This window comes from Tympanuchus pallidicinctus, unplaced genomic scaffold (assembly GCF_026119805.1).
Source record: "Tympanuchus pallidicinctus isolate F22 unplaced genomic scaffold, pur_lepc_1.0 scaffold2, whole genome shotgun sequence".
Taxonomy (NCBI): Eukaryota; Metazoa; Chordata; class Aves; order Galliformes; family Phasianidae; genus Tympanuchus; species Tympanuchus pallidicinctus.
In genome coordinates this window covers 49,750,033-49,763,459 of record NW_026294721.1, presented here as the reverse complement: position 1 = coordinate 49,763,459, position 13,427 = coordinate 49,750,033, and the positions used below count along the sequence as shown (strand labels likewise).

Sequence of the window (13,427 nt, the reverse complement as noted above, 5' to 3'; positions counted from 1 at the left end):
CAGGCCTTTCCTCTTGATAGTCATGCACCACTGATGACTTAGCTGAGCCCACACACTCTAGGTGACACTTCTTCCAAAACATGCACAGAAGTTGAATTTCTTAAGCCTCTTTTCAGCTTGTGGCAAAACCAAACAATGATGTATTTATACCCATTATCTCTACCGCTATTAGATTTACTGCTCTATCCTGCTACACACATCATCTCTTCTAACTTCTCCATCTCTTGAAATAGGAAACTGCTTTTCCTTTTGGACTTTCTGAACTATTTAGATTATCTTCTGATTTCCACATCACTCAGCATTAACACTTGCCTTTGCCTGACCTCTGGCCACCTTCTCACTGTTATTTCAACTCAACTGTAAGAGCTTATCCTCAGTGCCTCTTACAGATCAGAGATGCGCCCCTAAATACTGCAGAGCCACTGTGTTACTCCTAGACAGCCTTAGCTGAGCTTAATACAAATCTCACCACACTCCTATGGATAAATGAGCGTGCTCTTAAAATTAGACCATTGCCAAGCTCTTTGTCTGTGCTTCCTACCCGTTGTCACACAGCTGTTCTTACGTGTGGTTACACAGAGGTGACATAGGTCCCTCCTTTTGCATTACAGTCCTGCTGCACCTTGCATAAAGGAAGCCTAGTGTAGAGGGGATTTTCCAGCTATGCCACAATTCAAAACCTAATTAAAAATGTTATGATTTTGAACAATTCTTCCTCTGCTTCTGTTTTCTTAGTTCCCTTATCTGCAAGTGTAATCTCTCATGCTGGCTCAACATCACGCCCTGGGCAGTGGAGAGACATATGGGACATACACACTGTAACACTGAGTAAGAAAAGCTCCATTAATAAAGGCATAATAATTTCCAATGGGTTTCACACACTAGAACTAACTTGATTACGGAAACACAGAAGCTGTAATAAGGATGAATCCTAAATCTGCTCTATGGAACTGCTGTTGTGCTGACACAATTCTAAAACAGAGCATTATATTGACAAGAAGGTGATTTTGAGTAGTTAGATCACACATTACAAGGTGGCATTGATGGTTTTGTGTGTTGCCAAAACTCACTTTTTAGAGCTTCTTTTCCAAATGATAATAATAATAATAATTAAAAAACAAACAAAAGGAAGCTTCATTTTTGAGAGTCATTTAGCTATTGCAGAAAAACAGAAAAACACAAATCAAAGACTATTTAAAGCTTAAAATAAATGTGACCTCCCCACCAGCAAAAAGGCAGCTCAAGGGAAGAGACTGAAAAGGGAATTCATTTCACAGCAAACTAGCTATGAAGACCTGATGAGCCATTATATAATAATTTCCTTTCTTAAAAAATCAGTTCCTTTATACAGACGGACACGTGCAAACATTCTGTTTGAAGAAAAAAGCTTCAAAGTTATACACTCCTTATTCAGACACAGCCAGCAGTGCCAGCACTTTGAATTTTGCACCAAAGACATATTAAAGCATAGCCAGCCTACCAATGGTACAGTGCTCTCCGTTCCACCCCTGGCTACATTCGCACTTCCCATCCTTGCAGGTGCCGTGCTCGGCGCAGCGGGGGTGGCAGGCCCTCTGGTTGCAGGCTGTGCCCGTCCAGCCGTCCTCGCAGCGACAAGTCCCTCCCATGCACACGCCGTGCGTGCCGCAGTCCACCGAGCAGATCTCTACATTTGAGAGGGGAATAGGGGAGAAAAAAGAGGCAGAGAGTGCACACGGGAGTGAGAGGGTACGCATCAATTAGCAGCGTGGCATTTTAATTCAAGATGTGAAGGGTAAGAAAGGCAAAACCTTTGGTAATTCCATCAAAGGAATTTACTGTGAAAGGTATTTTCAGGTAGGACCCAACAGAATGCAGGGCATGGAGTTTTACCTCCGTGTTAATGCTTACTTAGTTATCCTGGTAGACTTAGTGCTGCTGGAGTGTACATAGCTCATCTGTTAGCTACAAGTAATTTTCAGTTATATTCTTTGTGATCACATACAACTTAAGAGTAGCCCTTCATAACTGAGATTATGCGGCACTTAAAGCTCCTGGAAGTCACAACATACTTGTAGTGACTAAATGTACCATACATGCAGGTCATACTATGCTGCAAGTGAAAATTTAGCATTAATGAAAGATCATTTTAACAAGCTTTCCCCTCCCTATCCTGCTCACTGTTTTCTTTCCAAGTAAAAATGTGCCATTTCTGACACATTTTTTCATTATGAAGAGTGAGCCTTACTGAGACAAATTAGTACTATGCTGACATACTGACACATCTGTTAAATATAAAAGAGGATCCTCTTTTACTTTCAGTAAATTTGTATCAGTGACATCTACGAACAGTCTGGTTTAAATAATAGATTGTTAAAAAAATAAATCAACATTCAGCAATTTAACTTGTCATTTACGTATGCTAACAGGATCTTGTAACTGATAGAATAATAGAAAAATATGTTAAGAGCCAAAGGTAGACAGAGGCCAAACAACACATGTTAAGTCTCAGCTAATACAAGATGTTAATTTAGACTGCCAGATTTTGCATTTACAGTTATACTTCATTTAGTCAGACTCCAAAAAACTTTACTTCTGCTAAGCAGACAACAGAATAAAAAGAGAAACTATAATATAGCCTGAGGGACTTCTTCTGTTCCTTGGCACTGAGCTGCTTGTAACCACACACTGCTTCATAAAAGTACTGTATATAGGTTTTGTTTTCTTGTAGAAGACAACAAACAGTTTAGCAATAAAAGACTGAAATTATTTTCAACAGCTTTCAGTGCATGAAAGGTTTCCAGTTTTCTATTCAATAGTGGTTTTCTTCCCCAGCAGAGGATAACTCTGTCTCCAAATGTCGTGGAACATTAAACAGAGTATCAGGGTGCTGTGACATTTTCCATAAGAATATTTCTGGAGAGAGACAGCTGAAATTCTCCCTCCTGCTTCCCTCCTCCCTTCCTAGCCCCCCCAACTTTTTTTTTTTCCTATACAGCGTTTTATATCTTTGAATTAAATTTTTGATTAAGAGATCTAAGATGGTTTGATTAATTTTAGAGTCACAAAACGTCAACGCAGCTCCAAAAAAGAAAGGGTTATTTCTCTTCAATCTAATCAATTTTTCATTAGAGTGGAGGTGTTTATCAGCTTTTAGCACACTAGCTTTGAGCAAGGTGCGTCAATCTTTGTAATGAACTTATTAATTAGAGTTAATTTAATTGAAGTGGAATTGAAGGGCTAATTAACGGACAAACTGCTGATGAAGATAGAGGAAACTCTGCTGATTTCAAACCTATAAACTCCTCTGATGGAAATATCTCATTCCTTTTTTCTTCTATCAGCTTAACAAAATGTTTATGGGTAAGATTTACTTTTTTAGTTTATCAGTATGAAGGTCATTTTGCACAACTTCAGAAAATAGTCCTTTTACAAAGCTCTTTTGTGAGTTTGACGCTTCTGAAATATCTCAGATCAGAAATACTGCATGTATTACAATTACCAATCATTCCTTGAAACACGACTAAAAGATGGTGCATAACTGAATAATCAGAAATACCACAGAGGACACTGTGTCAAGAAATAGAGGACCCTTGTTTTGCCTAAGAACTACAAAGGGTCTCTCACAAGTAGTCATTTTTAGTACAAGAAATGTTCAGAGATTTTTTTCTTCTAAACGAATATAACAGAAGATATTTTCTCCTCTCTGTCACTTCTTGAATATTTAGAATTTTGTCCTATCATCCTTATATGCATAAAACATGATGGAGTATCGCAGATCCTGGTCAGGAAGTACATTTGTTTTGAAAAGATAGTTTCTCATGAAAATGTTATATTTATTCATAAGCTGGCACAAACCCAGCTAGCCCATGTGTTCAGTTTTCATTAACAAAATCAGTTAGATGAACTGTTTAAGACAAATATACGTCTCACGGTTAGAAATGATTTAGTCTTTTGATATGTGACTAACAAGCAACATTCAAAAAACTTGTATTTGTTAAGAGGCTGCTGTTATAAATATTTAGATAATGCTCTCTAACAGTAACTCCAGCCATTTTCTCCTGTTGCTTCTAAACTCTGATTATAGTTATAAGCCCAGCTTCAAGAAGCTTCCTCTACTTCTTCACCTCTACCAACTCCTTCTGCCCTTACAGTCTGCGCCTTTCCTCAAAAGCTGTTAAGAATTCATTCTTGCATTTGCATTGCCTTCAAAGTGGAATGCCTGAGTGCGGATTTGAAGAAAAAAAATGTCTTCAATTAGCTAGAGATTTTTAAAATGGGAGATTCTCTCTAATTTCACTGCTATAGTTGCTAACTAGACTTATTAGGTAAGATGACACTTATATATATCGCACAAAAACATTCTGTACTTGCATGTGAACTAACAAGCAAAAATGGCTAACAGAAAACAAAATAAATTATTTTCAAATACTTCATGTTCATTAGCTATTTTGAACCTTTGAATCAATTCAGAGTTCACGCTACAATCACCTGAAAGTCTTCCATCAGCCTGGCAGGTCAGATGTTAATAATATCACTGAAACGGTGCTATCCAAGACACCATAATTTTACAAAACATGAGTGCTTTTAACCCTTACCATTGGAGCAGTCTGGACCTGTCCAGTTGGGGTCACACGTGCAGGTACCGCTCTCCTGAAGGTAGGTGCCATGGCCGGAGCACTGGTCAGGGCACAGCGTCTTCAGAATTTCACAGTTGCTGCCCCCCCAGCCCGGGTTGCAGTGGCACTCGCCGTGGATGCACACACCATGGCTGGAACAGGCTGGGTCCAAGCAATCCGCTGCATGGAAAAGAGGAAGATCAGCTTAAAGATGTTGTTTCTAACAACGGTAACCATCTCAAGCCACTGCTTGGCTTAATCTGCACTTAAGGACATTCTGAAATGTGCAGCACTGCATTCTTAAAGTAGATTGAAGCTGAGAAATTCCTCTTCACTTCATTACAATGAGTAAGAGAGAAAAGGAACAGCAGACCAAAGTAGCTTGGTTCCAGCCCCCCCTCCTCTGGCTACAAGACAAAGAACCTTCTATTTCATTTCTGACTACAAGTCCTAGCCAATTTCTGTTAGAATATGTGCAATTTTCTTCATAAAAACGTATCATTTCCACACCACTTTCTGGTATTGTGAAATCTGTGTGTGGATATAACTGTCTTCAAGACATTTACAGGCTGCCATTGAGTTAACAGAAAACCTTTAAAGTTTGCTAATTTTTCTGAAGTACAACAAGATTGGCCCCAGGTCTTGGACTGCTGATCTCTATTTTGCCTAATCACACTGTGACAACTGTTGGATTACTTGCAATGCTCAATATCAGCTGATCCAATCCAGAGCTATAGAGTTCTGACAGCTGTACAGGACTCTCAACTAGTTTCAGAAATAAATGAGTTGCATACTCTCTATCCTTCTTAATTCACTTTAATGTTCTTTAGATGACGAGATTTAATTTAGCAATTTGACTCAATAAAATGTTACACTTGTAGGGTCAATGGTCTGAAAATTTAATTCCAGGGACTTAATTGCATTACTTTGTACGTGGAGATCAATAAAATCAATTTCATTGAGGAAGAAAATGGCACTTTTTATTCCCTAAAAAAAAAAAGAATAGAAAATGAACTGCATTTTGCAGCACACCAGAAAGAATATTATTATGCGCATCTCTGGAATACAAAAATGACGTGCCATTTTTCACTGTGATGCATTGGAATCAGCACTTTCCACAGTGTGGTTGGTGGAAAAGATGGCTAACAGATGCGATACATTAATGATTTATTCTAGACTCCGAAAATTCAGTCAGTCTTCATGTACTCCAACATCTATTTTTGAGGTGCTTTCTTCTTAGCCAAATAAAGTAAAAACTGGCAAGTAAAAGATATAATGTATTCTGGGGAATTTTTACATGGATTAAGAATAAGTGAAGTGTAACAATTCTGTAGCAGTACTAGCTCTTCCCAAACTTGATTTTTAGTATTATTAAATGATTTTTGAGGAAGCGCTATGCAACAAGCACATCCCAGCGTATACGATGCAATGAAAAGCAGATTTTTTTTTTCCCCCTTTGGTAACAGTGCAAATGATCGAGATCACGCAACGCTGATAGAACAAGACATGCCAGCTGGAAACCTGACCAGAAGCAGCAGGTGCTGGGGTAAGTATTTGCTCCTTTACCTTCTTCACAGTTTTCTCCTTTGTACCCAGAGTTGCAGGCGCATGACCCCATGATGCAGATGCCGCGGCCCCCGCACTGGGGATCGATGCACTGCGTCGCCGGCACGTCGCATTCGGTGCCCTTCCAGCCACTGTAACAGAGGCAGCGGCCTTTGGAGTACTGCCCATTGCCGCTGCACAGCACTGGGCAGGCCGCTGTGAAATAAAGCACCATGGAGAAATTCAAATCAAGGTTTTCATCAAAGCTTTACAAACAAGAACATCTATGAAGTCGGTCACATGCCAATTTCTTTCTTAATGTATCTGTTTTCACGCTTGCTTAGGCTGACTTCAGAGTAAGGATGGGGCTGATGTACCTCTCGAGCAGTCGGGGCCCAGAAAGCCAGGAAAACAATGGCAGGATCCTGAAACACACTCTCCGTTACCATGGCAATTTCGTGGGCATTCCACCACAGACTCTGCAGGAAAAGAAGCGGGATCACTCACCGGCCCCCAGAACCCGCCACGCAGCCACTGACTGACAGCACGCCCAGGCTCCCCGCGCAGTGTTTATGGTTGCTTTGTTTGAAGAGCATGCAGAGCTGTTATTTTCTATAGCTGTGCCTGTAATATCTCAGGACTTCACGTTCCAGCAGAAAAGCTCAAATTATAATGGTAAAACAATATGAGCTCTATACTCAAAATACAGCTCCGTGCTGCTTAGCAAACACTTCCAGACAGAACCACTCCTTTCAGCACAGCTTCGCAACAATGTACGTGCCTTGTGCCTTAGACCAATAATTACAGTATATTTTCTGCACTTTTTTTCTGAGTAGAAAAAGAAACATCATGAGTGGAAAATCCGTGAAAAAAAGGTCATCAGACTATGGGTTTGCTGGGCTTGTTTGGCCCGGAGAAGGCTTGGCAGAACCCTCATTGCAGCCTCCCAGTACCAAAGGGAACTTAAAAACAGGAAACAGACCAACTTTTCAACGGGTCAATGATGATAGAACAAAAGAGAATGGTTTTAAAGTAAAAGAGGGGAAATCATAGGTTAGATGCAAGGAGGAAATTCTTCACTCAGAGGACAGTGAGGGCATGGCTGCCTAGAGCTGTGGGTACCCCATCCCTAAAAGTGCCCAAGGTTGGATGAGCCCTGGGCAGCCTGAGCTGGTGGGGGGCACACAGTCCACTGGAGGGGCTTGGAGCTAGATGATCTTTGAGGTCCCTTCCAACCTAATACACTCTATGATTGTATGATTCCTAAAAATCCAAAACAAAACACAACCAGAGCCTAGATTTTGGCAAGAACTTTGAAGACAATGCTTACCTATAATAATAGTATTAAACGACACCTGCTCTGCATTTTTCCCATCGTTATAAAAGGCCAGGTGCCAGATGCCAGAATCCAAATACTGGATAAACCCAGCTTCATGAAGGCTGACGGACCTCGTCTGCCGACCCGCTCGCTCCGCCTCGAGCAGAGTGCGCTGCTCCCGTGCGATCAGCCGGCTGCCATCCAGGAGCTCCACAAAGTCGTACTGCAGGGAACAGAAGGGAGTATGACATACAGCGATGCTCAGGCTTACAGCAATGGCTTTTTGGGGACAGGGTGATGAGCCTACCTCTCACAGCAAACGGGTGAAAACATCAGCTGAAATAAATCTGTGGTCATGACTGTCAACTGACTAACAGGTGAGAGTGAACTTTCAAAGTGTTTTGCATGCACATGGGCTAACAGTATCCAGCATCAACCATCTATGTAGCTTTTTATTTATTTTTGGGCTAAGGATTAAATTGTCTGCTCACTCCTGATTTCAGACAGTGTGCAGATGAGAGGGATGAAAAGAGAGCTTTACTTCTACTCCTTCTAGTAGAAGCCCAGAAGGGGAAAATGAAAGCATTAAATATTACAGTTGGTGAAAATGACAACCTGACAAGAAATGGAAGATATCAAGTCAGTGCAGGGAGAATACTGTTTTGCTAACAACCATGAGTGGGGCTCAGAAAACGTAGTACCTCAGCTGAAACAACAAGTAAACTCTTAAGATTTCACACATCTTTAACTAGTCCTATGAGCACCTGGGAGGTTGCATCTGCTCTGCAATGATTTATGCTGCTTGAAACTCCTAACTTAAAGGATGTATTTTGCACGTTTAGCATAGAAGGATCAATGTGTAGACAACAAAACTAAACATGGAGGAAAGTTAAAGGGCTTTGTTGTTTGTGGTGGAGAATCTGCTGGCCCTGCTGTGCCTGCTAAGAGTTTTGCTTTGATACCTGTTAATGGCAGGAGAGAAACTGTTATGTATAAACCTTCAATCTTTCCATGTGTTTGAGACCTTTCAAATGGAATTACGTGTCCAGGGCCCATTGAAGTAAAGGCCAGTATACACGATCAGTGATTCACCTGAGCTAGGTTACTGGGTTACCAGGACTTTTACATCCTGACTTATGACCTTCAGAACCTGCTCTCAGGACAAAAGAACACATGATAGCCTTTGTCACAGGCACAGAGCTTAAGTACTTATGTTCTCATCTCGAAATTGCAGACTTGCAGGTAAAAATTCACCAGCACTGTAAAGATATTCTTTCCTGGTAATCTGAATAACCTCCTAACCATTCAGGATGTGAAAGAAATGCATAGTTATTATGCCATGATCAGCATCTGAGACACTTTTCCAGCTCTATCTGAACAAGTGGAACAGAACATAAACGTGATTAGTATGTGCAGGAGCCAGTACCTCGATGTGCTGTCACTTTGTGTGCGCTGCGCCACATGAAAATGAATGCAATCGTTTTGGGAGAGCACCAATTATTCAAAACCAGTCAACATTCTCATTTGTAAGAGAATTAAATATTTATATTATTATGTGTGAGAGAGAAAAACAATTTTGTCTTTTCCTCTCACCACACTCAAGAATACTTCTTCATGCTCAAGCTGTTCACTAATGTTTTTTAAAAAGAGAAAGCCCAGGCAGTTTTAACAAGTCGTTTATGGATGTTAGGAGTGACCTCATAATTTGTATACTGCAGAAGCTCATTTTTTATAGCAAAACTGCAGATAAACCTAGTGTTTTGTTACAGGAGCAAGTGATTATACTACTTGATTGACCACAAAGAGTATACTAATGGCTGACAAGCATGGTACAATTAGTAATTTTGTATCTGCAATGTAATAAGGGCGTATGTCATTATCAGAGCACTGTTTTAGGCTATATTTTAGAAGCTGTACAGAGGGGAATTTACTGTTCAGTTTATCCCTCAGCAAACGATAACTGATCTTAACTCCTTTGAAGGCTGGTAGTTTCCTATACACACACACACATATTTATCTATGAAGAACAGAGTAACAGAAAAAGACTGAAAAACAATTATCTTTAAAAGTAAAAAGCACGCTAATTTTATTTTCCTCCAATGACACTAAACTAATTACATTTATATTGAGTCTAAAAATTCTGATTTGCTCTAGTAAATTCACTTCTTGCTTTAAAAAAAAGTCTTTTTTTTAATTATTATTATTATTCTTAAAGTCTCTTTAAAATAAACATATTGATTTTCTGGCTGCAATGAAACTGACATTTTTAGAAAGTGTCACAAAGACTTTCAGGTTCACACTGATTGGGTTTTGAATGGACAGTCACTGTCAATTATTTCTGGTTGATTTATCTATGATTCTCCAGAAAGAGAGAACTACGCATCTCACACTGGTCTGTGGCACACACAGGTTGTGCTTGAGACTGATTTAGGTACTTAAGGAGAATACAGAAAAACAACCAAAAATTCTGTCCTGATCACAGTATCTCACAACATTTTCTGCGTGTCGTATCGCTATTATTTTGGATTATGGGAAAGGAGATTTGCATTTGCTGCAATGTGTTACCATATTATAATGAAATAATAAACAACTTATAGATTTAGCCCACCCTGATCCAAGACAGAGGTGTGAAGACTTACTGAGATCTCTCTCAAGCCCATTTCTCCCATTCTTTCATTACAACTGTTGCAGTGATAGGACAATTTGTATCAGTGGCTGTACTGCTACGCAAAGAAAGTCTCCAGTTTCCTTTTACTGTTTGGTTTAACTGCGTACAACAAAGAGGTGCACAAATAAGTGAATGGTCTAGGAAGCAGCAGTGGGGAAGAAGGTAACCAATGTCAAATGCAAGGTGTGCGTATGGAGAGGAGGCAGGTTCTTATACAAAGACCTAAGCTTGAAGGAGCGAGCTACGGAAGACAGAGGCATGTGCTTATAGATGTCGGTTATCATAGGAAAATGAGCAAAGAGGGGGACAGCTGGTATGGATGCTTTACGAATGCTGGCATAGGGCAGGTTCTCAATTATTTAACAAAAGATCTGAAATATGAAGTACTGGCGCTTCAGAAAGAGGCAGCAGTTGCACATTTGCATAAATTTTGCTATTAGCACTTGTCACTCAGTGACAGGAGATAAGGGCAGATAGCATTTAAGAGATGTAAACATAACGTGATGTATCTATGGGTGAGACCTTACTTTACAAAGTCTTCATGGAACAACCCTAGCTTTACACATCTAGTGATGGGCTCTGTGCCAAGTTATATCATCCTGGAATGAGATCATGGCTTTATGGTAGACAGTTCTATAGATACATTAGTTCTACTATCAAAAACATATTAAAAAAAAACAACAACAAAAAACAAAAAGCCAAGCAGCAGACATCACTGAGATATTGTACAGAACCACAGCAGCTTGAAATCTGCTATGTTCTGTGCTATACTCTCATCTCTACAGGCTGCAGTAAAATTGGAGAACATTCCTCCCCCCCAAAAAAAAGATGATCAGAGTACTAAAACAGCTTTTGTACCAAGAAATTATGAAATAGGCTAGGAAATTACAGCTCCTTCAGGACATTACAGATTTACAAATCATGAGTGGCACTGAGAAGAAATCAGTGAGAAAATCTCCACCATCTCCTCCAGAACACTACTGACTGGGTGTCAGAGTAAAGCTACTGGGTGGCTGTCTCTGAGGGTATCATGTGAGATGTATAATTAAGCTGCTGACTCCTCGATGCCAATGTCACATGTGCTAAAAGCTTCCACGAGTTCAAAGGCGTTTAGGAAAAAAATATTTCAAAGATTATAAAACATAAAGAGTGCACCTCTGACTCAGGAAGTCATTCTGCCTTAAGGTGCAGGAGGCCAGGACTGTATTCTAGGAAGAATAACCACAAATCTGTCATCTGCTCTGTAGATCTGCTAATGGCCAGTGTGTGCTAGATGGGCCTTTGATCAGACCCAGCATGGACATTCCTGTGTTTTTCTAACATGTTCCTATGACCTTTGGAACTGCGTAAGCTCCCTTGCCCAAAGGAAGGATGCAGTGAAGCCCAGAATTAGCTGTTATGCTGCTGCTGTGTCTGGCTCACAAGTGAAGTGCCTTTTTAGTACAAGCTGTAAAGAATAGGGAAATAAGAAAATAACAAACAGATTTAAGCTTTTAACCCTCTTGATATTCCGTTTCATTTGATAGTGATTAAGACTTTGTTTTGTTGCAAAAAGGTCTAAACTGCAGAGAAACATTTCACCCTGCCCCCTCCATCTTATCCATCTAGTTATCTCAGGCTCCTTAACCAGACATGACTGGGGTCAGGCCATATAAACATTCTGATAAAGCCTTCACTCTAGGGAATCTCTAGCAGCCCTACAAGTTCACCAGGGCACTGATAAGTAAGCATGCCTAATTCTTCAAGATATCAAGAGTCAAATAGTTTGTGAAAAATGCTCTAGTTATATACTAGACAAATACAGAACTTCACCTGTATCCTGGGAACAACATACCCAAAATTCACAGAAACTACAGAAGACGTACAGGAAGGATTTGTGTGCGATTCTTTCCATTGTACCATAGGTGAACATGGATAACACCTGCACACTAGGAATTCAAAGGGAAAGGGGTCTGTGTGACACAGATGATGGGAAATAGATTTGGTTATCTCCTTTTCCAAAGTTTTTGGTTATAGGACACCTCAGTTTCAATCTTTTGCAAGGATAAGGAGTCAAGTAAAGATCATTTTTTATACTCATATCTAATTGTATAATCTTTTTTTTCTAAATGCATAGTCCCAATTAGCTTCTTCAATTTTATTCATCCTTGCCACACATGTATTTCCTTAGCTTCTGCTATTATTATCATCATCAGGATGGCATTTGTATTCCAAACCCCTATGACCAATGGCTGATAATTTCCTGAGTCAATTTTCTTTGAGCTAGAATGTCTTGTGCTAGTTGTCAGCCTAGGGGTAAGTGTTCATTTGTGAATGTTTGAAGAGAATCCATTTAATCATTTTTAAATAAACTTAAGTTCTTTTTCTGCCTTCAATAAATTGTTTGTTGTTTGATGGAAACTAAACCAAAAACAAAGTCTAATGTAGCATTCTGTGATTTTAATAGCATTTAATAGAATGAAACTCCTTTGCTGATCCTATCTCGTCTTCCACAGTTCTCAACTAAATTTCACATCTACATGAGACAGTACCTGCTAAAAACGTCATACAATTAGGAATAATTCTATGTTTTTTAAGAATTTATGCCAAAAAAAAAAAAAGGAACGAATTTTGGTAGTATAACAGCACGTACATCAGAATTAAAAATAAGGATCAAGTAAAGAAATTAAATCTTATAGTTAGGAATTTAATGTTGTGACTGTGCATATGGCATAATCAGTCAGGCTTCATTCCAACTCTGCCTATAGGCAATCTTATGAAGGTAAAAAATAATAATCAGTAAGATATTACATAATTCCATAAATGGTGTAGAAGTGCATGAGCTCAATTCTCTTTTCAAGTGGAACAATGGTTCAGAGCTAGCACTTGGACTAATAGTGAGCTGAAAGAAATCCGAACTTGGAGGGTCTTAAATCTTACAAATAAAATCTGAATACAATTGATTCTAAAATGCCTTTTCAGACAATGCTTCTCCCTTTCTCCTGCCAATCCAGACGACTATTCATTCTTTTAGGCTTCAACTCTCCTACAACTATGGATGAAAAGTGTTTCTTTGTTACTAGGCATGAGTATAATAAAGTGCAGTAAAAAGTCTCTTCACAAACCTGAGGGGTGAGCAGACTAATCCTTCTGGGGCAGACAAGAACAAAGTTTTAAGACACTTCAGATGCCTAGTGAAAACTGACACTTTTATAACCCCGATTCACTGTATTACCATAGACACATATTGCATACTTTTTTATTTAGTGAGACACCAAGCTATAAATACTGTAGCGTTTTCTTGCAGAATAAACTGAAG

At 39.5% G+C, this 13,427-nt stretch overlaps 1 protein-coding gene across 18 annotated transcripts in view; it reads right to left on the bottom strand.

The window, feature by feature from the left end:
- Positions 1 to 13,427, bottom strand: part of TENM3 (teneurin transmembrane protein 3) — a 696,676-nt gene that overhangs the window by 74,851 nt on the left and 608,398 nt on the right. For all 18 annotated transcript variants that reach the window (XM_052683284.1, XM_052683286.1, XM_052683287.1 and 15 more), the window contains 5 exons: positions 7,474 to 7,684; positions 6,521 to 6,622; positions 6,165 to 6,359; positions 4,578 to 4,778; positions 1,481 to 1,666 (listed from right to left, as the gene is read on the bottom strand). In XM_052683284.1, coding sequence (XP_052539244.1) covers positions 1,481 to 1,666; positions 4,578 to 4,778; positions 6,165 to 6,359; positions 6,521 to 6,622; positions 7,474 to 7,684 — 895 coding nt within the window. The remainder of the gene's footprint in view (positions 1 to 1,480; positions 1,667 to 4,577; positions 4,779 to 6,164; positions 6,360 to 6,520; positions 6,623 to 7,473; positions 7,685 to 13,427) is intronic.